The sequence below is a fragment of the Ammodytes marinus genome, assembly GCF_949987685.1.
Source record: "Ammodytes marinus genome assembly, chromosome: 3".
NCBI classification, from domain to species: domain Eukaryota; kingdom Metazoa; phylum Chordata; class Actinopteri; order Uranoscopiformes; family Ammodytidae; genus Ammodytes; species Ammodytes marinus.
In genome coordinates, this window is record NC_137232.1 from 20,659,295 (window position 1) to 20,686,778 (window position 27,484).

General features: G+C 41.1%; 1 protein-coding gene across 1 annotated transcript; it reads left to right on the forward strand.

Annotated features, from left to right (window-relative positions):
• Positions 1–886: 886 nt before the first annotated feature.
• On the forward strand, positions 887–27,310 carry dhx36 (DEAH (Asp-Glu-Ala-His) box polypeptide 36; the record flags this gene model as incomplete). Its single annotated transcript, XM_080053916.1, has 26 exons — positions 887–1,165; positions 2,100–2,257; positions 2,433–2,546; positions 2,692–2,920; positions 3,306–3,344; positions 3,485–3,655; positions 5,295–5,374; positions 10,329–10,403; positions 11,388–11,554; positions 11,679–11,760; positions 11,987–12,127; positions 12,765–12,870; positions 17,566–17,653; positions 18,383–18,438; positions 18,582–18,646; positions 19,235–19,378; positions 20,427–20,544; positions 21,519–21,617; positions 22,316–22,489; positions 22,631–22,717; positions 22,812–22,895; positions 22,986–23,085; positions 23,215–23,305; positions 25,057–25,177; positions 26,569–26,721; positions 26,828–27,310. The coding sequence occupies 26 exons, from the start codon at positions 887–889 to the stop codon at positions 27,059–27,061; spliced, it is 3,255 nt and encodes a 1,084-aa protein (XP_079910042.1). The 3' UTR covers positions 27,062–27,310.
• Between the last annotated feature and the right edge of the window lie 174 nt (positions 27,311–27,484).

The window sequence follows — 27,484 nt, forward strand, 5'->3', positions numbered from 1 at the left end:
GTCTGTGAATATACTGTATTATAGTTATAGGGCATTGCTTTAACAGTATTTTTTGGTGTCCAATGTGCCTCTTCAGGGACTCAAAATGGATACATCCATTCGTAGCTGAGCATTGACATAAATAGGTTTGGTCAACTGGAATATTAGGGTTAAGTAGAGCTAGGCCTATACCTCAACAGCCAGGGCTCCTCATAATTTTGTTTCTCTTTGTTGTCACACTAACCATAAATAAATCAAATACACCCCACAAAACAACAGTTCCCATTACACTTTCACCCCTGTCTGCGGCTTTATAGCCATTGCTTATTTACAATGTATTAATGTGCAATTATTAGTCCTGCTAGATCCTATCTGTTCTGTTAGAATGACATACAAAACAACTGTATTTACATTTAGCATTACCTGGGATTAATCTAGGTATACCTCCCTCCAAGAAATGTTTTAAGGAAATATACGAGACCTTTTATTTACAAAATATATAAAATAAACAAGGTGATAGGCGAACGACCAATCACACCGCTCTACGACAATATCGAGCAACTCATAATAATTCTGACGTCACCGCTGTGCGACTTGCCGGATGGAAACGAGAATGATGCATTTTGACAGCAGCATCTAAATGTTGCTGCTTTACGGGTGAATTAAAGTTTGAAATTTAAAACTGTACCTGTAGCTTTAAAGGATTTTACTGTTAGTATCTACGTGGGTGCAGCCTGATACTTTTACCCTCCGTTTTTGCTCCGTAAATAAGCTCAACACATTGTGCAGCTAACCGAAGTTAGCGTTAGCGGCTCGCTTACGTCGCTACAAGACAACCTGACTATAATTACAGGGCAGAGGATCCTCATCGGCTTTTAAGCATTTGGTGCTTATCTCTGTCGGCGGCATGAGTTATGGATATGGTGGTGGTGGTGGTGGAGGTGGAGGTGGTGGGAGAAGAGGCAGAAGAGGAGGGGGCCGAGGGCACAGAGATGGTAGCCGGGAGAGATGGGACAGAGGAGGCGGAGGAGGCTCCAGAGGACAAAGCAACGACATGGACGAGGACCGGGGAGGAGAAGGAGGGGGACAACGGGACCGGCCTCCTCCACACCTGAAGGGACGGGAGATTGGGATGTGGTACGCGAGATACGGAGCCGTGAGGAGGAAACAGAATGACCGGAGATCGGTATGGAATGGATAATTTTTGGTTGCATGTTCCTGCACCATGTGTTGATGAGCAGGGTCAGTTGGTTTGAAGTCAGGATTTTACTTGTTAAAATGTCTAATAAAGATAATATAAAAAAAAACAGAAAGCAAGAGGTCTGCTAGAGGTCCAAATGTATCAGCTGTGAAGAACCAAACGTGAGAGGTGACTGCGTAAAGACAGGGAAAATTAGGACTTGCAGGGCAGGCCCTTGCATTCAGTCACAACAAAACATGTTTTACTGCTAAGTTTTGAAAATATTACGAAGCAAAGAAGTGACAGTGATGCATCACCCACAAGATAGTGCTGATATAATTTCCCTGACAGTTATCTCTCATTCTATTATGAGCACCCCTTTGTGGTGTTGTCTGCGAAAGGAAGCCTATAACTGTATAATAAAGAGAGTGACAGTTCCTTTCTCATTGCTGTATTACTCAATTCTAGAATATAGATCTCCTCCATTAGCTCCATTAACTCATCAATTGTCGAATGAAAAGTGTGGGGTGTAGGATGTATAACTGAAAAATGTATCGGACCACTGAATATATTGTTTTTCGTTTAGATTCATAACATTATTTATTTCCACCCCTTAAGCAAACGGACTCTTAGCAAATAAGTTTAAAAGTGCTGATTAAGACAGTAATACTTCTGATGTTACTAAAATCCATACATTACCACAAAATGGCATTATATGGTTTTCATACAACCAATTGATCGGTATTGCTATAATATGGGTTTCACAGTTTCAGTGGGATAATAACAAAGCGGTACATTAACTCTCCGTGTGTGTGTGTGTGTGTGTGTGTGTGTGTGTGTGTGTGTGTGTGTGTGTGTGTGTGTGTGTGTGTGTGTGTGTGTGTGTGTGTGTGTGTGTGTGTGTGTGTGTGTGTGTGTGTGTGTGTGTGTGTGTGTGTAGCGGGCTGTGGTCCAGATGGATGAGGCCAGAGAGCAGCACATCACCAAGCTGCTTAACTCAGTCCAGAATGATCAGCCCGGTGCAGGGAGAGACGGCTGGGACTCAAGAGCCTCTACATCTGGCAACTGTCCATCAGCTGCCGATAGAGGAGGCCATAGGTAAGAGCAGCTGGCTCTGGATGTATCTTGCACAGTATAATCATTTCTATTTTGACAATCAATAAAATGGGGACGCTAGGGGAGATAAAAAAGTAGCTGGACTGTCTGTTATTATTACAGCAGTGACTAGATTTAGATTCTAAATTTGGATATGCTTTTGACCTGTTTAATTCAGTTACTTTGATGGGGAACCTCCCGAAGACGTGAAACCGAAGGTCGAGATTAAATCTGAGGAAGAAGAGGAAGAAGTTGATCCGGGCCAGAAGAAAGCAACTGAAAAATCACAACGGTACATTTCAAAAGAAAAAGCACGTAAAATCAAAAAAAAAATCTCATACTATATAGTTTAATATTTGCCACAATGGAAGAACAGTCAATATTGTTTCTTGAGCCACTGTATTGGAGATACTTACACACTTCAATGTGTTGTTCAGTTACTTCTCTCCGGCGGTCGTTAAAGATGAGCCTCCAGACGACTGGGATGAAGAAGATGTCCTCCAACTGACACAGCAGGAGGAGGAGGAGGAGAAGAAAGAGAAACTGAGGAAAGACAAGGACCTGGAGTTCTTGTTCCAGGAAGTAGTCAGAGACAGTCCACTGGACGACTCCCTAAAGAGAGACCTGCAGACCAAGCAATCGGTTACCAAGTACAAAGAAATGCTAGTGAGTATATGATAAGTATTAAGTTGTGTATATATAGGTAATAGTGGAGGCTACTATCTTACTTAAATAGCCAGATGTAAATAGTATAGTACACCATCCTAATACAGAGTAAGGCCATACGCAATATGGTGAATTAAAATTAAAATGTATATACTGTATGCTGAATGTTTTTAAAATGAATTTACAGAGCATTCACAGTGTCACAATATTGTAATGTCAAATTATTAAATTACGTCAAAGTTTAGAAACTATTTAACCACTACACAGTAAATGTGATTATTTGTGATTGTAATAATTAAATAATAGTCTGTATCCATCATCAATTCTAAAAGCTGCCTACAAGCTTTAGTTTACAAGTGTCTGCTAATTTTTTCTCTGTCCTCAGGAATTCCGAAAAAGACTTCCGTCCTATTCAAAAAGAGAGGTCGGTTCTTCAATCAAATGTGAATCACAGTTTCAGTTCAAACACAATTTCTCTCTTTTGCACATTTTTAAATCTTCTCATCTTCTATCCTCTCCCTTTTCTTCCTCCTTTCATAATCCCTCTATCTTTGCGCTCTCAAGGATCTGGTGGAGCTCATCAACTCCAACCGTGTCCTGGTAGTGAGTGGGGAGACGGGCTGTGGGAAGACCACTCAGGTTACCCAGTTCATCTTGGACGACTACATAAACAGAGGCGTGGGCTCCATGTGTCGTGTGGTCTGCACGCAGCCTCGCCGCATCAGCGCAATCTCCGTATGAAGCCTTTTGTTTTTTGCTTTGGGTCTGACTGTGTTGAATTGGTATGTTGCAGTGTGTATACTAGGAGTACAAGTGCATCTCATATTATTAATATATCCTGGAAAAGCTAATTTCTTTCTGTAATTTAATTCAAAAAGTTAAAGTTCCATATATTCTAGATTTATTAGACATACAGTTATATATTTCAGGGCATTTTTTTATTTCTTTTATTTTGAGAAATCTCAGCAGTGCCAGAGGCTGATCACCCCAATGACATGCTGCATTAATGCAATAATTCATCATTTCAGAAGATCGATATTTCTGTATTAGGAATCCTTTTTTTGATTGGTCATATGAAATATTCTTATATTTTGAGATGCTGGATTTTTGATTTTCAAAGTCAGTAAGCCGTAATCCACAAAATGAAACAAAAAAGGGCCTGAGATATTTCACTTTATGTCAATCTAGAACACATGTGTCAAACTCAAGGCCCGCGACACGTTTTGATCTGGCCCGCGAATCAATTCAGCCGATTTGAATCAATTCTGAAAAAAAAAAAAAAAAAATCTTCTTCATGGAGCCTGTGCCATATCCGCACGTCGCATACGCTCCCAACTGTTAGGAAACATACGTGGCTTACAGCTAGGAATGTCTGCTGAAAGTTCTACAGCTCAGGATTTTAAGCCATTAATTGATTAACTTGCATCTAAGAAGAGCTGTCAGTTTTCTGAAGGCTGTAAATAGGCCAATATATGTGGCTAAATAGCATGCTAATATTGATGATTGATTGTGTCAAGTGTCTAAGGCAGTGGTGTCAAACATCCAGCCCGCGACTTGTAGAGCACACATTTCTGAGCATTTAAAAAAAAAAGTAAGTTAAATTAAAATTAAATTAAATTGAGAAAAACGTATTCCAAAACAACAAATAACCTCTGTATTTAAAAATAAATCAAAACAGTAGAAGTTGCACTTTTATTTAATTGTATTTTGTACTGTCTGCATGTTTGCACAAAATGTGCCCCTGTACATATAGTAAACAAAATTGGACAACTGTAAGGTCAGTTCCTGTTGTATTTGTGTATTCAAATAAACAGTTGTTTATTTCATTAGTGCGTATTGGCATCTTTGAGCAAAATACCCCCAAAAATTTTGCTGCGGCACTCGGAGCCGCACCTCCTATTCCCATGGCCAGCAGCAACCTTTACTAAGACATTTCCTGGGGGCTACAGAGATCCCTTGTGATCCGTGATAATGTAGGTTACATACAGTATGTAGGCTGAGTTATAAAGCATATAACTGAAAAACAAAGCTAAAGATTTGGATTTGACATATGTACGTTATTTTGCCATTATTTTACTGGTCCGGCCCACTTGAGATCAGAGAGGCTGTATGTGGCCCTCGAACCAAAATGAGTTTGACACCCCTGATCTAGAATATATGGTACTTTCAGTATTTGAATTAAATTACTGCAGAAAATGAGCTTTTCCATGATATTCCAATACTATGCGACGCACCTGTAAAGCGTGATATGATGTGTATGCATTTATATGTAATTTCCTGCATCAGTCATGTATATTTGATGGCTATTTTCTTTACACCATGCGGATTGTGTTCTTAAACTTTTTTTTTTGTTACTGTGTGTGCTTTCTCTCAGGTAGCAGAGCGCGTAGCAGCAGAGAGAGCAGAGAGTGTAGGGAACGGAAATTCTTGCGGTTACCAAATCCGTCTGCAGAGGTAAGGTAGTCTCTTCAACATAACGTTACATAACATGAATCGTTCTTAGGCGAAAGCATATAATAAGAACTTATCTGCATGTAATTATAGAATAAATACGAAGGCCAATCTGCTCTGCTATTCACTAGAAGCTATGAATTTGCGTTGTAATGGATGGCATTTTCCACTCCTTTTGAATTGTTGGTCCATTGATTTGCTCGGTGCACCTCTCATCCTTGCTCAGGATTATATTTGATCAATAGACCTCAGAAAAAAGGAGATGTTCTTGTCTAACTGTGTATTCTTTGTGTACCCATATACACACACAAGGTCACATTTGACACAATCTGTGTACCGAGTGTGCTGTCCTTCCCTCTATGTATTAAAACTGTGCATGGATATGAAGGGAATACATGTGATGTTTTCTTTTAAGGATATGAGATACAAGGATAAGTAGATAGGGAATGTTCACCTAAGAGCATGGTCACAACATGGACAAAGACTTGAGCAGCTTGCTCACTGTGCAAGGGAAGACTAACAGGAGACGTGAGCATGCTGCAATCCAAAATGAATTATATACGATAGTGTGGAGTGTGAGAGTGGGTTGAGATAGATGCATCAAGAGGGGAGAAAAAGCTGTAACTCAGGTGTAATATGAAGGGAGACTGATATTGGGGATGGATGAGACAAACAAAGATGGGCAGAAAAATGACTAATGACTGTGAAAGGATTGGGGCAAGGCGCTAGACTGTGAATTTAAGGCCATTTCCCACATTTTCTTTTGTAGCTATTTTTTTGGTTTTAGTTTCATCTAGTTACTGCAGTTGTTATTCATAGCTGAAAAAGACCCAGCCTGAAATTCTCTCAATCCAATTAGTTCTTCTACTATTTGCTTAAAAAATGAAAGGTAAGACTAGACCATCTCAATAGGTGCAGCTGTTCTAGGGCCCTGACAGCTCAATGCGTAATGCTTAATACAACAGTTTTTTTTCTTCTAATTTAATTGTTTAGGGATATGCACCATTGAAGTACAATACAAGCTGGCCTTCTGGGAGCCTCAAGGTTGGCCCTTTTTTATTAACTGACGCTTGAGGCTGCGTCTGTACCCTCTCGGTGATGGTTGCAATTTTGTGTTTACATGTAGCAATTGACTAAATGCAATTGTGATCATTCCGGCCGGTCACTCGATAATAACGCAGTACATACTAACTGTAATCACTGCACAGAAATCTTGAGGGTTAATAGAGGTCCAGCAGCAACTTTCATCTCTTAGCTTGTGGTGTTGTCACTTATTAGTTGTTTTTATATACACTGTGTTCCAAATTATTATGCAAATTGGAATTAAGTGTCATAAACATTTAATTTGTTTTATTTAATTTTAACTCATGGTAAATGGACTTGACTTATATAGTGCCTTCTAGCCGATTTTCTCAGCCCCAAAGCGCTTTACATTTCTTACCACATTCACCCATTCATACACCGATGGCAGTAGCTGCCATGCAAGGCGCTCTCTGAACCATCGGGAGCAATTTGGGGTTCAGTGTCTTGCTCAGGGACACTTCGACATGTGGCGGGGAGACGGGGGATCGAACTTCCGACCCTGCACTCCAGAGGCGATCTCCCTACCCACTTCGCCACTGCCGGATGGTATTGTGTCTCAGGGCGCTTTGGATCATTGAAATCAATCTCAGACACCTGTGATAATCGGTTTGCTAAGTAAGCCCAATCAAAGGAAATCTACTTAACAAGGACGTTCCACATTATTAAGCAGGCCACAGGTTTCAAGCAATATGGGAAAGAAAAAGGATCTCTCTGCTGCCTAAAAGCGTCAAATAGTGCAATACCTTGGACAAGGTATGAAAACATTAGATATTTCACGAAAAGTTAAGTGTGATCATCATACTGTGAAGAGATTTGTGGCTGATTCAGAGCACAGACGGGTTCGTTCGGATAAAGGTAATATGAGGAAGGTTTCTGCCAGACAAATTCATCGGAATAGGAGAGCAGCTGCTAAAATGCCATCACAAAGCAGCAGACAGGTATTTGAAGCTTCTGGTGCCTCTGGAGTCCCGCGAACCTCAAGGTGTAGGATCCAGGGGCCTCATTTATCAACCGTACTTACGCACAAATCTGTGCGTAAGTAGGGCGTAAGAACATTGCCACGCAAAGTATGGAATTTACCAAAATGTACTTAGACTTATGAATGTGTGTAAATGTAAGCACAACTCTGACCATGCTTACGAACATAATCTAGTGGTAGAATAGCGATATTACAAGCACAAAGCAAAGCATTTAAGAGTTTGAACGTCTGCACTAACACTAGAACCGCCAGCGTTCTCTTTATACCTATAATCGCCACGCGTCAAATCCACCCGTGCATTTCTAGGGTAATATAAAGTCATACATTTCTTTGTTTAATCATCATCTGTGTTTTGGACCTCTTGTTTTATAATCTAAGTTTCTTTAAGAACACTGATCACGACTCAGTAATGAAACTGAAAGTAGATATATAATCGCCAATACATCAATGAAAACAGACGGTCAAAACAGCGTCCAAATGAGCTAACATCCTAAATGCAAGAAATAGTTATATGGCTCACTTATTTTTAGGTAAGCTCTAATTGATTATTCATTAAATGTGTCACACGTTTACATATTTTGAAGCGGAGGATCCCTCCGATGCTCTGCGTCTCATCTGACAGCACTCAGCTGTGAGCTGGACGAGCCGCGGTGACTCGCCAGACTCGCCAATCACTCATTTAATTTAATTTCATTCACTCTAATGTTGTTAGGAACTTATCTTCATCTCGTATTTATTGAAAGAGTTTATGAATGACTGCACGTAAAGTTGTCAGATCGCGGACCCCAAACAATGCCGTTGCCTTACAACTTGCTCGAAAATATCACATTTTCCCATGCAGCAAGCTTTCTTTTGTTTTAATGCCTGCACTAAGTGAGCCAACAAAATATGTTTTGCTTTGATTCAACCTCGTTTACAAGGGTTTCCATTTATGTGTTGGAGAAGTTTATTTTCGTTGCCCTCTGTATTTGCCATTGTAGCGGAGAGGGATAAAACACATTCACATGGTTGATAAAGGGATGTGTTGTGACCATATATGGTTAATTGGAGGCGTTTCTGAATGCAAATGATCTGAGCGTGAACGAGCATGGTACTTAAGAACATGTGGGATTTATCAAGATTGATGACTTACTGGTGTGCGTACGATAGGCCAGCGCACGTTTGATAAATACCGATTTTTTTGTACTTAAGCACATACTAAATTTCATTCGTAAGAGTGAATTTAGAACCTTTTCTACGCACTGTTGATAAATGAGGCCCCAGAAGTTTGCAGTTGTGCATAAACCTATTATTCGGCCACCCCTAAACGATGCTCACAAGCAGAAACAATTGCAGTGGGCTCAGAAATACATGAAGACTCATTTTCAAACAGTCTTGTTTACTGATGAGTGCCGTCCAGATGGATGGAGTAGTGGATGGTTGGTGAATGGCCACCATGTCCCAACAAGGCTGCGACGTCAGCAAGGAGGTGGTGGAGTAATGTTTTGGGCCGGAATCATGGGGAGAGAGCTGGTTGGCCCCTTCAAGGTTCCTGACGGTGTGAAAATGACCTCGGCAAAGTATGTAGAGTTTCTGACTGACCACTTTCTTCCGTGGTACAAAAAGAAGGACAGTGCCTTCCGTAGTAAAATCATCTTCATGCATGACAATGCACCATCTCATGCTGCAAAGAATACCTCTGTGTCATTGGCTGCTATGGGCATAAAAGGAGAGAACCTCATGGTGTGGCCCCATCTTCCCCTGACCTCAACCCTATTGAGAACCTTTGGAGCATCCTCAAGCAAAACATCTATGAGGTTGGGAGGCAGTTCACATCAAAACAGCAGCTATGGGAGGCTATTCTGGCATCCTGCAAAGATATTCAAGCAGAAACTCTCCAAAAACTCATAAGTTCAATGGATGCAAGAATTGTGAAGGTGATATCAAAGAAGGGGTCCTATGTTAACATGTACCTTGGCCTGTTAAGATGTTTTTGATTGAAATAGCTTTTTATTTCACTAAATATGACCTCCACATTCTGCAAATTCAACAAATGACCGTTTTTAGTTGTGTACAACCTATAAAATGTTTTGAAATTCTGTTGTGCATAATAATTTGGAACAGTGCATTTGGAGTTTTTTATTTCTGAAAAAAATACTTTTATTATTTGGAGGTTTGTTCAATAACATTTGAAATATACTCTAACGATTGATGACTTGAAAATTATACTGACTGTGATTTGCATCGACTATTTTGGAAAATCTGGGGAAATCTAATTTGCATTATAATTTGGAACGCAGTGTATTCATATGCTGTTATATCAGTTTTATTGATCATCAATAATTATGTTATCAGTAAGGTTAAGCTTTGCTCTGGTTGTTTTATTCTTTCAAAAAGTGTGTTGATGTTGATTCTTTACAACCCTCTTTAAAGGGCTTCATCAACTTTGTATTGCATTGTTATTGTTTTTTCCTCTTCAGTTTGTCCAATTTGTTTTGGAAATACCATACTGGTTTCATCGTACAATGTCAGGGAAATAAATGTTTCAGATGTGTTATAAGAGACTTTATTGTTATTGATATAAAGAAATGTATAGTAAGTGTAGACACAAGAGCCTATTAAAGCCAAATACATCACCCATTAAATAGCCATGTCATTTTCAGCAACATTTCTATAGCAAAATCAATCTCAAGCTTCTGTGTACAGGCTGAGCATCAATATATTGCCGCTTTGAAATAATAAGCAACAAATTAGATAAAATAATTAAAACAGCCGTATACGCAAATGTAGTAAAATTAACACAGAACCTAATCACTCTGGAAACCTTTCTGTCCTCACTTTAGATTAGTAGGACAATTTGTCATTTGGCAAATGTGATGTCTTTTTTATCTGTCTTTTTCTCCTTCCTTTTCTAAGCCGGTTACCACGGAGACAAGGTTCCATCCTGTACTGTACAACAGGCATTATTCTTCAGTGGCTTCGCTCAGACCCGTAAGTCCTCCAATATTTAGATTCTCTACTCTGGTTGAATATATATTTCCTTTTTTTCCTTTCTATTTCGCTTTGTGTCACTTTCTTCTACCCCCATTGATCTGTGGTACAGTAGACTTTACTGTCTGTGGAAGAAGCATTAGTATGGGTCCCCATTCTCATAGGCAGAGAAATTAGGACGCACACACACACACACACACACACACACACACACACACACACACACACACACACACACACACAGCTTCTGTTGACTCATCCCTGCATGTTCATCCTTGCATTCTGAGTGTCTTCAGTAAAACAGACTGAGGGAGGGTGCCAGATTTTCTTCTTTGTTTGCTCCGTGCTTTTCACAATTGTCATGACTCTAGGTGAAGTCATTTTAAAAATACAGTTGTCTGACAAAATGCTGCAACTTTTTTTTTTTGCATCAAGGTACTTTTAGATAACAGCTGCTGGCGTACACGCTGACAGTCTGTTGATGACTGCTGCCATGTTTACACTCCAGTGTCAGCTTTTGTCTCTAGCCACCACATTAGTGACACCGCATTAGCGATTGACTTCTTCAGTGGCACAGAACACAATATTGTGTTGTGTTGACTATTTTTTGTTGAATTCTGATATGAATTTGTCCAACTTAAAAAATAGTAATAAGTGACTTTCTTCCTCTAAATATCAGAAAGGATTGGATGACACATGTCGAAAATAGATAAAAACTGTTTCTTGCAAAACATTCAAATTACTAGCTATGCTCTTTTGACAAGAATGGGTGCAGCCCATATTTATTTTTAAATTTGTTGCGTCTACTGTATATCTTCATTGTTCAAAAGTATGCAACATAATGTGAAATAGAAATTGGAACAACTAGACAAAAATAACTCAACGATCAATGTGGCAGCAGTAATACATATTACAGTAAAGTGGGCAAGTGGTCTCGTGAGGACATACAGCCGCTTGCCATTAACCTGTATTTCTCTGTGTCAGATTGTTGTCCAGTGTCAGCCACCTGGTGTTGGACGAGATCCATGAGAGGAATTTACAATCGGACGTCTTGCTGGTCATTATGAAGGAGCTGCTCAGCCTCCGAGACGACCTCAAGGTCATCCTCATGAGCGCCACGCTCAACGCAGAAAAGTTTTCTCGATATTTCGGTATGCAGCCCCACCACCGTGACCAAATAACCACATTTTCTGTTGTCGTAAATCTTGCATTTTAATTGGGTTGGATTGTTCCTCCTTCTCATCTACCTCTTTCCCTTCGTCAATCTCCCTAAAGACAACTGTCCTATGATCCACATCCCTGGTTTGACCTTCCCGGTGGAGGAATTCCTACTTGAAGACATTGTGGAGATGACCAGGTAGAACACCACTGCTCTCAAACGCACGCACGCACGCACGCACGCACCCACGCACGCACGCACACTCACACACACACACACACACACACACACACACATGCAAACAAACACTCGCTCTACCATGCACAGATACAAATATAACTAAGACCACTACATCCCTTTCATTTTAATGTGCTCTTATATTAACTGGTTTGTGTGTGTGTGTGTCTGTCTGTCTGTCTGCCAGATATCAACCCAAGAATCAGGACCGTCGTCCCTCATGGAAGAGGGGCTTTTGGCAGGGCCGCAACTCCAGACCTGAGAAGGAGGAGAAAGAGGCTGAATACAAGGAGAGCTGGCCTTGTTTTGCACGCACACTCCAGGGAAGGTGGGTTAGGCGTAAACAGCAGGGTAGTTCAATTGGAAGAGCAGCTGCCAGGTTGATAGATGCGTTGTTTAGGTTGCAAATGAAAGAATTTGGCTCCGTGACATTCGCATTTCAAAATAAATCACCCCATTTTTCTTTGTGAATTTGAACTTCAGGGTCAGACTCCAGTGTTTAAAAGCTGAATACCGAAGCCTTTGATATGCTTTTTACGTAAACACCATGTTTTAAATGAACAAAAAGTATGAAGAGGGAACTGTGTGTGTGCTGGGGACTGACGCATGAAAAAAGGACTTGAGCAACCCAAGCCAAAATGAATCATCAGAAAACACCAATTTTGTTTTGTATTGAATCATGACTAAAATGCCTGCGGCATGTAAATATTTATTTTATTCAAAATAAGATGTCTAGAATTATGAACAATGCAAGGACCATAATAGTCCTCGTATTGTAAAACACTGCACAGACACTGTTGAAGCATGTCACCATTCAGAGTGAAGAAATTGCAAATAAATAAAAAAGATTAACAGTTATTGATTAGAAGCTGCAAGTTATAGAGAAGTAGCAAACTTGGGAAACGTTTTGTTACCATGTTAAAGCACGGAATATGTTGGTTTATTTATCCATTTATATTTTTCAGATACTCTGACAACACCATTCAGACGTTGGAGATGTTGGACAATGATGACAAGATTGACCTGGAGCTGATCCTGGCACTGATTCGCCATATTGTGCTCAAGGATGAGGTGAGTTTAACCTTGTATGTCGTCTGAAAGTGGCAAAAAGTCTAGTGTCTGAAATATATTTGTGCTCATAGCTTTAAATGGGATTCCAGAGAAACTTTTCTATTGGTTTGAGCATTCTTGGGTCGCTTCAACACTTGCTATTTGGTCCGCTTTAAGCGAACCCTGGAGTCCTTTTCCACAGATCGTCCTGTTGATTTTGGATGGTGTGAAAGCACAATCGAAACCAGTGCGGACCAAACAAGCGAACTCTGGTCTGCCTGAAAACGTGGGTGTCAAAGCCCTCTCAAGGGAATGACAAATGAGGAACCACACAAGAAAGTTAGTTTAACCAAATTATAATTTATTTAAACCAATTTAAAATTAAACTAATAAATGGTGCGTGAATGTCAGTAGTCAGTAAGGGGTGCGGTGTCTGTATGAGTGAATAGTGTATGGTGTGTGTAAAGCAGCACTAACTAAACCTAACTAACCAAAACAAACCAAAACAAACCAAACCAAACCATACGTCAAGGGAGGGGAGACCAAGTGGCTGACTCCTGCAGCTTTTATAGCTCAGGAGAGCAGCCAGCATGGGTCAGCAATCAGCTCCTGGCAGCCTGCCAATCAGGAGGTGCCAGGAGCTGTCACATGGGTCTCAGTCCGCTTGCAAGTGAGCCCTTGTGTGGTTCATTGGAGGTGTGAAAGCAAATCAGACCAAATATAGGAAATTAACCAAAAAAACAGTGCATCCTGGGTAGAAGGAGTCGCCATACCATCGGAATCGACATTGGACTCAGTCAAGCGTGAAAAATGTCTTGTTAACCGACGTGGTCTAATGAATAGGTGAAAGCCCTGCCTGAAATATGGTCGAGGTTCATTAATGTTGAATGAAAAAATAATGAAAAAGTCACTTGTTCTTTCACAATTATCTTCGTAACAAGTAGAATAGCAAAGCAGATTTGTCCATATAAATGTATTATTTATTTAGTTCCCTACTTGCTATATAGCATGTTGGTTGCTAGATTGAAGTCCAGCCACTGAGAAAATGTGGAAGAGAAGGGTCTTGACCACTATTCTGTCTAATGGACTGCCGGGTGTGGAGATTTAAGATTTGCTTTCTTAGACTTTGAACCTTTCTCAACATAGACAGGCCGACAGAAAAGTGTTCTCAGTGGAAGATAATTGCAGATTAAACAAAGGTAAAATGTTGACACCCAGGCTTAGAAAACTGACAAGGGAGAGCCGTACCGTACATTCCAAGGTAGAGCAGATGGAAGGAACATGACGAGGGCTCGCTTCCACACAGAGTGACATCAGAGGAAATAACACAGATCCTGGCAGTAGTTGATGTGCTAATGAGTGATGGAACAGATGCTTTCCCAACACACTTCCATTCCCTTTTCTCTCCTTTTACAGAACTCGTTACATTTCCTCGTGTCTTTGTCAGTGTCACTTTCATTCTTAATTTGGACAGGTAATGTGGCAATCAACCAAGTCGAAACTAATCGTCTCTTTCTTTGTAAATTTTCTTCATTAGACCCTGTCTGTAAGTACAGGTGAAATAAAGGCAGAGAAAAAGTTTTAAAAAATTTAAACTATTTCTGCAATTTCCCTTTTCCTATTTGCAGCATGTCCTTGTATTCTTTTCACTTTTCCGATTCACAAAATCACGAAGGCCAGTGCCACATATGAAAATGTGTGAAAACGGAGCCGCGCAATGGAAAAGAATATCACAATCAGTTCCATTCAGGGTAGTCTATTGTCAGCCTTATAAAGGAGAATAATGAAGGTGAGGACAATGCAGAAAATTGTAGTGCCAGAGTCTACAAGTGGGGAAAAAACTGATTCACTTTGCTCTCACTTTGCATGCGGGAAAACAAATTATACGAGAGAGGAACAGACAGACGGGCCCCAGAATGAGGAGTGACTAACACAGGTAGACAGAATAATTATCCCTCACATGTGGAGCCGTATCTCTATCAGTCACGGCTGTCCTGAGCCAATGGACCAGCTGATTTGCCGTGGCATTGTGAGACCACGGAGAGGGAGCTGGCTGATTTGGTGTGACGGCGTTCTGAACCGAGGATGCTGGCCATGTGCCAGGCTTTCTACTCTGATGATTGATTCATTACGCTTGTGATTAGGCAACCTACAGGGATGACATGCAAGCATTAATGAACGCTTGCTGGGTCCTACTCTTTGTGTGTGTGTGTGTGTGTGTGTCTGCACTTGTACAGGGATCTTTGTGAGGACCGGTTTTAGTTTTAGAGCATCGGACTGAGAACATTTTTGGAAAGTGAGGACATTTTGGCTTGTCCTCACTTCTTCAAATGCCTGTTTGAGGGTTAAGCCTAGGTGTTAGGGTTTCAGGTTAGAAGTAGGTGTTGGTTGAGGCTATGCATTTAGTTCTGACATTATGTCAATGAGTGTCCTCAGAGATATACAGTCCCCTCCAAAAGTATTGGAACAGTGAGGCCAATTCCTTTAGTTTTGCTGTAGACTGGAAACATTTGGGTTTGACACCAAAATATGAATATGAGACAATAGATCAACATCTCAGCTTTCATTTCTAGGTATTTACATCTGGATCTGATACACAACTGTGAAGAAAGCATTATTTGTAAAGGAACACCACATTTTTAGGTGAGTAAAAGTATTGGAACAGATAGACTTAAGATTGATAGATTTAAGTGAATAAGACTTAATATTTTGTTGCAAATCCTTCGCTTGCAATAACTGCATCAAGCCTGTGACCCATTGACATCACAAAACTTTTGCATTCTTCTTTTGTGATGCTTTTCCAGGCTTTCACCGCAGGCCTCATTCAGTTGCTATTTGTTTTGGGGGGTTACTCTCTTCTCCTCTTTAGCAGGTAAAATGCATATAGGGTTTCAGTCTGGAGATTGACTTGGCTGGTCTAAAGCCTTCCATTTCTTGCCCCTGATGAACTCGTTTGTTGTTTTTGCAGTTTTTTTGGATCATTATCTTGCTGCATGATGAAGGATCTTCCAATGACTTTGGTTGCATCTTTCTTTAAATTGACAGATAAAATGTTTCTGTAGACTTCTGAGTTAATTTTGCTGTTGCCATCATTGGCCTCAATGTTCCAATGTGTGTGTGTGTGTGTGGCCATGCCAAACAGTTGGCCAACACTACAGAGCTTACTGTACTGTTACTCAATTCTGTGTTGGGATTAATCAGAGCCTATTTCTGCACTGTGTGTGTTTGTGTGAACATGTGTCACTGTCAGGTTGTAACCAGGCACACTGCCTACATCTCTCTCCTCCTCTCTCTTTCACATACATGCACACGTACAGAAATGCACGCAGAAACACTCCCATCTAGGTGCCAGCGGTTGAACACTGGTAAAAATAATTAGCTTTAATTAAAAGGCAGCGGTGCTCGGGGCCCGGAGCTACTTTTAATGTCTGTTATTCATCTCCCTATCATTCCTTTCAGGAAATTAGTAGTTAGCAGAGTCATTTTCAAGGAGGAGGTTATTTTATATCATCTTAGTATTATCTGGAGAGTCATTTCTGTTCAAATTTATCTTTTGATGTTGTGAAGTAGCCTTTTACAGAAACTTTTTCCCATTGATGTTAAATTGGATTGTGCCTTTAGTTCCAACGTTTACAGCTTATTAAGTTACTATTAGTGGATATCAGTGGTGCATACAGCATTGTCTTTAGAAGCTGCTCTAGGCTGCTTTGTACAATCTGATCTGCACGTGTACTTCATCAAACACAGCCTTCATATTTGTGTCAAAGACGAGTCGAATATTTCTTAACATCTTTCCCCCTGTTGCTTTTGATCAAACTCATGTGAGTAGTTAATAATTATCTAGCCACGTATCAAACCTGACAGAAATGTGTTATTAAAAAAAATGTGTTCTGTCCTGTTTACTTATTATTTGATTAATTGATATGATATGATGAGACGATTTCCTAAAGCTAAATCGGGAAATTGGGAAACTCTTCTAATCTATCAGCACCCAGCTTACATTTGTACATCTGTTCTGCATATATGTATATCAGACTCTTTATTATGTGCTTCTACAATAACATAATTACGCCTCCTCAATCTCCAAGTTTTTATTTGTTCTTATTTATACCTTTGTCGCATTATGTTGTGTTTTTATTTGTTTAAGTTAAGCGGTCAGCCATTTGCAGCCATTTGTCAAACAGCAGATTTGCACACACTGGAATACCTCCAACTCTATTAGCCACCGTTATCTGTTATCCTGCTGGTATTGTCCCAGCTTGCATTTGTGGGTCTCTATATTTTCCAGGTGACTGATTGGTTTTCTTTTTTTCTATCTTTTTTTTGTGCTGCTTTGAGAGATGCAGGTCTATCCCTATGTTAATATAAAGCAGAGGCTTTCTGTAGTGTTAATAGGTTGTTGTCATAATGCTGTTGGCAAACAGTGTCGGGCCTTTTTTTGTGGGGTTGATTGTGGAGGATGGGAGCTGAGGGCAAGTTGTCTCCATGTGCAGCTCGAGGTCACAGAGACCCTGTTCACTTGGCACAAATGTTGATGATGCTCCTCCAGCTAATAGCGTTTAGTTTTTTGTTGTTTTTTTTTGTTATTTTTCCTTCCCTGAAGCCCCGCCGTGTGTGTCTGTCTGTTTGTCTGTGTGTGTGTGTGTCTGTCTGTCTGTCTGTCTGTTTTGCGTCTTTGAGCTGCTAAGTGTTCTATCTTGTCTTTATGTCTGACAGGAAGGAGCCATTTTGGTCTTTCTGCCCGGTTGGGACAACATCAGCACCTTGAATGACCTGCTCATGGCCCAGCAGATGTTCCGATCGGGTAAACACGCACACGCACACGCAGACACACAGACACACACACAATATTTCCATGTAGGTGCATACCCCAGAAGAGGTCATTATTAATTTTAGGGTCGTGCTATATTTGTCATTATGAAGTCCTCCTCCATTCACGCTTGAGGGAATAGAAGGTGTGATGTGAATACTACAGTGTACTGTACACATACAAAAGTTTACTTTTGAGTAAAAGTTGAGGACATGTTGTATTCAGGAGTGAAACTTTTGAAATGAAAAAATACTACCGGTACTTATTTATAAATTCTGGATTTTTTTTTCTATGAGGGCAAAAGTATGAGATGTGACTTTAAGAATTCATAACAAAGTATGATTTCTCGTTTTCGCATAACACAATTTATTATTCCAGGCAGAGTATTTTTTATGATTCATAAAGTATGACTAGAGGGGTTCTTCAAAACTTTTGTAATAAAAAACGAAATATTCTGAAATCACGTCTGGCCATTGTTCAGTACTATGTCAAAGGATAGCCAGTTTTCTTTATACAATGAATAACTGTGTGATAAGATTTTTTGTGCAAAAGACAAACAAATAATGTTGTTCATTCTCAATATTTTTTCCAGCATATATATAAGGTTATATTTGTAAACATAATCATGCAGCCTCACACACCAGTAGCAATATCTTATGTTGGCAAATGGAGCTAATGGTGCTTTTATTTGACTTTTCTCTTTTGTGTCCTGCTGTGTTTCAGACCGGTTCGTTATCATCCCTTTGCACTCCCTCATGCCCACCGTTAATCAGACGCAGGTCAGCACTCTCCTCGTCCTTGCTTTGTGCGTCTGTCTGACTGTCTGTCTGTCTGTCTGTCTGGGCTGATTGTCCGTCTTTATTCCCTTTTCAATATCAGGAAAAAATCAATCTCATCTCTCTCTCTCTCTCACTCTTCTCAGGTGTTCAAAAGACCTCCGCCTGGAGTGAGAAAGATTGTGATTGCTACCAATATAGCTGAGACCAGGTATGTGAATGTCTGTGTGTATTTGTTTGGATCGCCCAAACTTTGTTCTCCATTTGAAAATTTATTTTTTGGATGTTTTCTTTCTGGTAGGTTTGGTGGGGAAAAGACAAATAAATGGTGTCATCATTTATTTGTCCGTTTCTTTTTTTGTGTGTGTTTTCGTGTGTATCCGTGAAATGCTATAGGTATCAATCAAACTAATACAAACAGTGTGTGTGTGTGGGGGGCTAATTGGGAGTCATGTTTTGGATTGATTATAAATACTGTCATATTAGCTTGGAATGGAACAGATTCAGTCTCTGACAGGCAATTTGTTAATGTATTCACACAATTTCGCACACACACGAAAACTGAGCATATCAAGAAGCTGCCTGCGCTCCCGTCGCATCACTCGACTATATATAGACTCGACACGTACCAAAGGGTTACATTTTATTTTTACTTCTGAATGATGTGTGAAAAGTCTTAGCTAAGCATTTTTGACAGACTGCTTTGACGTGTTTCTTTTCCTGTCTGATTTAATCTTTATTCCAAGCTCCTTCTTTTTTTTCTTCGTTTTTCGTTCCCTTTCTCCACTCTTCCTCTCAGCATCACCATAGATGACGTTGTTTATGTGATAGATGGCGGCAAGATCAAGGAGACCAACTTTGACACCAACAACAACATCAGCACAATGACAGCAGAGTGGGTTAGCCTGGCCAATGCTAAACAGAGGAAAGGACGTGCCGGCAGGTGTGTGTGTTTGCATGTCTGTGTGTGTGTGTGTGTGTTTGTGTTTGTCGGTACATTATTTAGAAATCTTTATAATGAGGGCATCCTTTTATATTAGGGCCTCTGGGTATGTCATACTACCTTGAAGGATTAAATTAATTTCCTTAAAGGCCAGGACACACCAGTCCGACTACCCGAAAATGGAGACTGCCGATTCAGGGAGCTCCAGTCTTCCCGTCGCGGCCGAAAAAGTGCAAAGAACACACCAAACCGACTGCTGACTTTCCGTACGCTCTGCGCTTGCGTGGGACGTAATGTCTCCATAACAGCAGGCGGCGCTAATCTGTATTGTGGCCCGAAATTATACGGAAGCCGGAAATGATGGGACGGCTCTCTAGTCCATAAACATAGATAGAAATACGTATTTATATTTATGGACCATAAAGAGCACCATTTTTAGCAGAGTGTCGAGCATGGTGTCGAGCAGTCAACAAGGGTTGATGCATGTGAGTACTCGCTGAACGAAACAAACAAACACATTAAAACGATGGCTAACTATTGTTAGCTGTTTGTGCTACCCGCCTCACTTCCGGGCTTCACTGATTCGCTAGCCCTCCACAAATCAAATTGCTCCAACTGAAAGACTGCCCGCCGCCGATTGAACATGTTCAATCGACTCAAAAGAAGCCCGACATCTACGACGACCGATTTCACGGCACACACCAAACAGATTTGTGTCCCCGCCCCCTCCCGACTCTACGACGGCGATTATCGGGCCGGTGTGTCCTGGCCTTAACCCCCGCTCTCAGTCAGTATTTACCATTGGAGCACTCCCCCCTTCCTTCTGTAAACACTGAGAAAGGCAAAGTTTAGTCACTCCCTTGTCGTTTCCTGACTCGAGACGTCTGCTCCGACATAATTTGCCCAATTAGCAGAAGCGGCTTACTGAGTGCAGTTTCATCCCATTGATTTTATAGGAAGCTCTTGTCACAGGCCTGATTGAATACAAAACTCCCTTTTCCCCCCTTTCTCTGCTCTGCTCTCTTCTTCTGTGCATATCTATGTCCAGAGTGTGTCCAGGGAAGTGTTATCATCTGTACAATGGTCTCCGGGCGAGCCTGCTGGAGGCCTATCAATTACCCGAAATCATGAGGACACCGCTGGAGGAGCTTTGCCTGCAAATCAAGGTTGGAGAGAAAGAGAGGGAGGCAGACTGACAGAGAGAGACGAATGGCTGTTGGCCTGGGTAGTTGAGATGAGGACTCGCTTTGCTGTATAATTTGTTTTTTGTCAGTGCTGTTGTTTTTGGCCCTGCGTTGAATTACGGCCTCCCCTGCCTAATGAGAACTAGGGATGAACTTTTAGTGGAGCTAAAGCATGCCCCTTGCTTTCCATTTATTTCTTTCTCTTACATGATCAGTTGCTTTCTTCTTTGGATGCTTACTATTTTTTCTTCGCATTCTCTATTTAAATCCTCATACTTCACTTGTACATATTTCTACCTATGCTAATGGAACAGCAAGCCAAAGTTCTCTTGGATGTAGTGTTTACAATGATTGTTATCAGTCACCAGTGGTTTTATTTGATATGCTTTTGAGTGCATCTTCCTCCACAATTTCATTTTGATGTATTTAAGTGTGTATGTAATGTGTTTGTTTTTAAAGCCAGTGGGAAAGAGGCGCACTAATGCATCAGTCTCTCGTTATAGCCAGAGAAACACTGACAACATGCTAACCCTGAACAGTCTCTCTAATGCACAAACACTTACAGCACCAACCTATTAGTCAGACATAGAAGTGTGCTAGCTTACTTACTCACATGAAGATGCCTATTTGATGTAGGTTTTAATGCACATTTGCAACATTTGAATATTCATATTATCAGCTTTTATCATCACATTCATTCTGTGCTCAGCCAAAGAATTAGAAAGGCATAGTATTGTGTTCAACTCCACACATTGTTCAGTTTCATCGTTGCATTTAAACGGCGATATGAGCATACACAAAGCTAGTTTGTGATACCTTGCGATATCTATGTAAAGACCACTATTTTTGTATTCACCACAAATGACAAGCACTCAAAAAAGAGAGGAATTGAACGTAAAAATAATAAAACGCTTTTGCCGAAAGATTAGTAATGCGATGTGATGCATGCCTCCCAGATATTGAAGCTTGGATCTATAGCGTGTTTCCTGGAGAAAGCCCTGGACCCTCCCACTGAAAAGGCTGTCAACCTCGCCATCAAGAACCTCCTAGACCTGGTAAGAAGAACATTGCAAAGAATTTATCGACAAACCTGGAACAATAGTTAACTTAAGGTCTGCAACTAACCATTAGTCTGACTATTATTTCTCAACTGAATCAATCAATCAATGTTTGGTCTTTTTTCTTGAAAATGACAGAAACTATTGTCAAAATAGTTGAGTATTCATTTTAGGCTAATCGCATTATTGAATACTCAATTTGGCTAATTGCTTCAGTTAACAAACTGTTTTTTTTTTTACTAAAATCTGTAGTGCCAGCAACAAAAATACAATGGCAATATCTAAAACGGTTGCATTTTGGAACCTGAGCATGTGGTTTCAAGGTCTCCTGTCAGGAAGCATATTGTGCATGGATCCAAGGATGCTATTTTAGAGCATACACTCTAGTGAGGGGGAGGGGCATGTGAAAAAATGCAGAGGAAAATCAGAGAAGTCATTCGTTATGACAAGGAATAAGAAGGTAATACATGATAAATATTTCATGTAGCAAGATTAGAACCCAATCAAAATCAATGGAGGAGGAGTTATTCAAACAAATGCAACTAACCTTTTATTAACATGGCTTTTTTTTGTTGCTCTATAATAAAGCAGTAGCCTGGGATCTTTTTGTGTATTTATTCCTTTTCATTTGAAAAAACACACTGTCTTGAGCTCAAGATGACGAAGTGTGTGTGTGTGTGTGTTGTGTGTGTCAGAACGCCCTAGACCACGCCGAGAATCTGACGGCGCTTGGTTTCCACCTGGCTCGTCTGCCCGTGGAGCCTCACATCGGCAAACTCATCCTGTTTGGAGCTCTGTTGGGCTGCCTCGACCCCGTACTCACCATCGCTGCGTCACTCAGCTTCAAAGACCCTTTCTTCATCCCCCTGGTACGGCACTGAGTACACAGGCACAGCTTACGTCGGCAGAGAGACACACATGCCACACACCAGTATTCCACCTTTTTTTCTTTCATCGCAATGTCACCCGTCAAGATATTTTATTCTATGCACCTCTGCTGTCTCTCTCAGGGTAAAGAGAAGATGGCAGACCAGAGGAGAAAGGTTCTGTCAAGAAACTCCAAGAGCGACCACCTCACTATTGTCAATGCCTTCCAGGTAAAAACTCAACCGTCATCCGTCAATTTCTTCTGTCTCGCTGACTGTACGAATTGGTTCTGTAAGATTTGTTTTTTATCCATTGAATGGCCAGGGCTGGGAGGAAGCAAAGAGGCGTGGTGCCAGGAATGAGAGGGAGTACTGCTGGGACAACTTCCTGTCTGCCAATACACTCCAGGTGAGCCACGGCTGATCGTGAATGTTATGCTGAGCTCTGTGCTGAAGTGCTTTATGCACCTTTTCATTAATCTGTCTTTTTATCATTCAGATGCTGCACAATATGAAGGGCCAGTTTGCTGAGCATCTAATGCGTACCGGCTTTGTCAGCAGCAAGGACCCCAAAGACCCCAAATCGAACGTCAACTCGGGTAACTTAAATAGGAGTCCTGTCATAAAATGGTTAATCTTATGAACAAAATCAGGCTGTGAAGCATTGATACAACATGACATGCAAATGGAGCAGTGCTCATTTTGTTCTCTCGCTCTTTCTTCCTCAGACAATGAAAAGTTAATCAAGGCGGTGATTGTCGCCGGTCTGTACCCGAAGGTGGCCATGATCAGACCGTCTCATAGCAAAAAGAGGCCGGGGTGAGTGTGACAATTCAGACAGGGAGATGGACAAAGACAGGCAGGAAAAGGGCTGCAAAGCTCCAGAGAGATGATTACAAAATCGTTCTTATCGGTCTTTTATACAAAAACTAAATGGCCTTCATATCTCAACAGACCTCTCAGGTAAGAGCTCTGTTGTGAGGCTCCAGTGACAATAACCGGAGGCTGTGCAGGAACCATGTTTGGAATTGTCAAAAACAGAGGCACTTAAGCAGGTGAAGATCAATGCAGTCATATAATACTGCTCTCAGGCAGCTGTCGTAGGCGAGAGACAGACACACGCAACAGGGAGACGGACACACACACACACACACACACACTCACAGTAGTGCTGTCACTTTAGTTTTTCTGTCTCAGTGAATGCTGTACATACAGCTGCACAGTGAAAATTGCCAGGGTCATTTCCTCCGGATGAGTAATTGTCAACAGTTGGGATGCTAAGCCAGTTGTAAGTTTTCACATGACGTCCTCGCCACAGCCCGGCAGTATGGAATGAATTTGCTGCTCGATAGAGCACTTTTTTGTTTGTTTTGCTGCGGCGTCTGGCTGCTGGTCTGGTACACGCAGCATGTTCACTGCAGTCAAGACAGTCAGTTTTGTCTGGCTGACACGCAGGAGTTAAGAACACGGTGTTACTTTCATGTTAGAAAATATTTTCAGACTACATCACAGTTTCTCTTTGATATCCTTTGTGCAAAATGACAAAAGGCTTCCTATGTGCATCTTACTAACAAGCCAGAAGCCCCTGATGGGTTTGGTTCTTGAACTGCTTTTGCAATTATTATTACTGGAAATAATATGAAAATCTCTGTGTTGAAACTAAAAAGACTTACTAAAAGACTACTTCATTGATTTAGCACTGCATTCCTCTAATGGGCTCGTAGTATAAAAATCTATGCAGCTGAAGCAGTTTTATTTATTTTTTATTCCACTTTTTTGTCCAAACGCTGGCGGCCTCCGTTCACCAGAGCAGCCAATGTATTGTGGAGCCTCTAACCTCAAGCAGAGATGAGGGGCAGAGGTCTGATAAACTCACTCCTTTCCTACTCCACACCTCCAGATTTTTCACTTGAGGCAATTTATCAAACACTTGAATAAGCTCCCTCTGGAGCCAAAGAAGGCTTTATACTACTTATTTTTTTTCTTCACATGAGTATATTCCTCAAGCCTTGTAAACAGACTTCGATGGGCAACGTCAATCTTCAGCATGTACTGGAGTGCATTGTGGAGCTTGCAGGGATGTGTTATCGAAAAGGGTTGCCCTTCTGCCTTTTACTTTTTATGCTTTCAAAAAGTGATTGCACCCAACAAATATTTTTATAATCAATTTATTTGACCTACGTATTTATTATTCCCCTCTCAATTCATTGTTTAAAAACAAGGGCCATCATGTTTCCTAGAGTCAAAAGTATCAAATGAAGTTGTTGATTGAGTTAATTTTCTGTCAAACTATCGACACTTTCTTGTTTGTTTATTTCCAACAGTTGCTCACCTTTCATAAATCCTTGAAATATCATGTTTCACATTTTCTTTTTTATGTATTTTTTTTTAACCAAAATATGAAATTTTCCACCATCAGCTAGGATATTTTTTGATGTTGTCAGTTTTAGAGATAATGGTGGTAGTAAAAACAAACTAACAAATGTCACGTTGCTAACACCTAGAGACACTCACTCACTCACTCACTCACTCACTCACTCACTCACTCACAACGTTGTATTATTCCTCAGGGCTAAGGTGTACACCCAAGCTGACGGGAAGGTGTGTATCCACCCCAAATCTGTCAATGCTGAAGAGTCTGACTTCAACTTCACGTGGCTCATCTACCACCTCAAGATGAGAACCAGCAGTGTGAGTATAGGACATGCTGTGATGTAGCACATGCTGTATGAATGTCGTGTGGGGTTTTCACATTTTGAATGTGTGTTGCTGTATGTTTTCTATTATTTTGTGTTCGAGTGGAAGAAGGAGAGGTGGTTAAAGGTTACACCAGCTTTACACCGAATGAATATTTGATTAAAACCGCTGCCTTTCAACTCTCTCTCTCTCTCTCAAAGGCTCTTGTGCTTCAAAGCTTTCAGACACAATGTAAGAGATGGAGGTGTGGGGGGAGGGGGGTGCAGAACGGTCAATGCAGCTTGCTGACTGCCGCCCTCTTGCTATCTTTATTTATTTTTTTATTTTCTTCTTTTCACACTCCCATGTCTGTCCCCCTCCCTCCCTTCCATCCGTCTGTCTTTGTTCTTTCTCTTCTGTCTCCGTGTGTGAGTGTCACCATTCTGCGGGGAAAACACCTTTCATGTCTCTCTAATTGCTGCATGTGCCTTAGTCTCTCACTTTGCTGCCCTCGTCTTTAGGAAGAAAGGTGTTTTGCTAGATTATTTCGCTACATTACTGCCACCATAAAACCTTTTCTTTTTCTTGTAGTGTGCAAGCGCTTTTGTACGCACCACTTTGTACATGTTTATTATAAAAGTAAGGTATTATGAGAGTGCAAGACTGCCAAGGTCATTTGTTCACTGAGAAAGAGAAGATGGCAGAAGACCAGGGCCATAGGAAGAAATAAAAAAAGGGAGAGAAAGTGAGGGATGACGTTAAACTTTATCATCTCTGACGCACTTGCCCCTTGTGGTCCATTAAATTAGACATTCATTGGGCAAATGCAGCTGTCCCTGCTATATCATTGCTTTCTCTACCTCTCTCTCTGCTCATCTTCAACACTAGCGTCTCTTACCATCAAAGCTGAAATAGGTTTTGCTTTTGTTTAACCTCAGTCTGCTGCTTTTGAAGTCTGTGCGGAGAGCCACGTAGTTTTTGTGAGTGTACGCATACAGATTGACGCATTTGCATAGATAATCCCTTCTATTTTCAATCGTCTGCAGTATTCCGAATTAAACATTCACTCCTCGAGAAACTTTGTTTGCTAACTTTGTCATAAGTTTGCAGCTTAGCACAGGGAGAACCATGGATGGAGAAGAGTGAAATAACACATTTGTGAGATTCACAGACAGGGCAGGCTGACATTTCTCCTAACACCAGAGGCACTGAAACAGATAACAAACTCTTGCACAGCCTCTCTTTTCCACTAATGGGACACTCTACAGTCCAAACCACAGAAAAGCTGTTTGGCTATACCTTGTGTCATAACGATACAGCTCCCTGTTAACAGGTGTGTTACCATGTGTTATTTTGGAATAGTCCCCTGGGTGTATGTTAACAACCTCTTTCTGCGTGTCCTCCAGATCTTCCTGTACGATTGCACTGAGGTGTCCCCGTTCTCCCTGCTGTTCTTCGGAGGAGACATCAGCATCCAGACAGACGAGGGTCAAGAGACGGTGGCAGTGGACAAGTGGATCGTCTTCAGATCCCCGGCACGCATCGCTCACCTCGTCAAAGTAAGCCATCATGGAGACACACACCCTCACGTCACAACAAAGCTCAAGCCAGGAACGAATACGTAATTACTAACCTCCTCCCTTTTTCCTGTCTGTTGTTCTACAGAGTTTAAAGAAGGAGCTGGATACTCTATTGGAAGAGAAAATCCGTAAGCCCGCTCCTGTGGATTGGCAAAACCGCGAGTCCAAAGACTGTGCTGTCATCACAGCCATCATAGACCTGATCACCACCCAGGAGAAGCCTTCAGGCAGCACCAAGGGCTACGACAGGCCCTGGGCATCGGCCCCAAGGGGACAACACACACGCTTCAATGACAACGACGATGATGACGATGATTAGAAGTGGCTGGGTTTTTTTTTTATTTCTTTCTGTCGGAGCCTGTGAAATGACTCACTGCATCCTTGGAGTTTTAGTTTGGATATTTGCGATAACCAGCTGGCCTCCATGAAGGTGCCTTGTTGGTCAAAATGTTAGTGCTTTTCATTGGCACTCCTGAAGGCCAAACACAGGACAAAAGAGAACTGGAAAATGGAATGAACTTGAATGCCTCCAACAACCCTTTTTATTTCAGGACCAATCCAAGTTAGAATATACACTCTGTAGCCGTTTTGTTGTTAAGTTTATTCATTTGTTTTTGAATGATGTCACTTAATGGACTGCGCAATAAAGAAAGGCTGTACCATCAGATGCCTTGTCAAGCTTTGTCTTCCTTACTAGGCTGATAATGTTACTGTAGGAATAACAGAAGAGTATTTTTCTTCT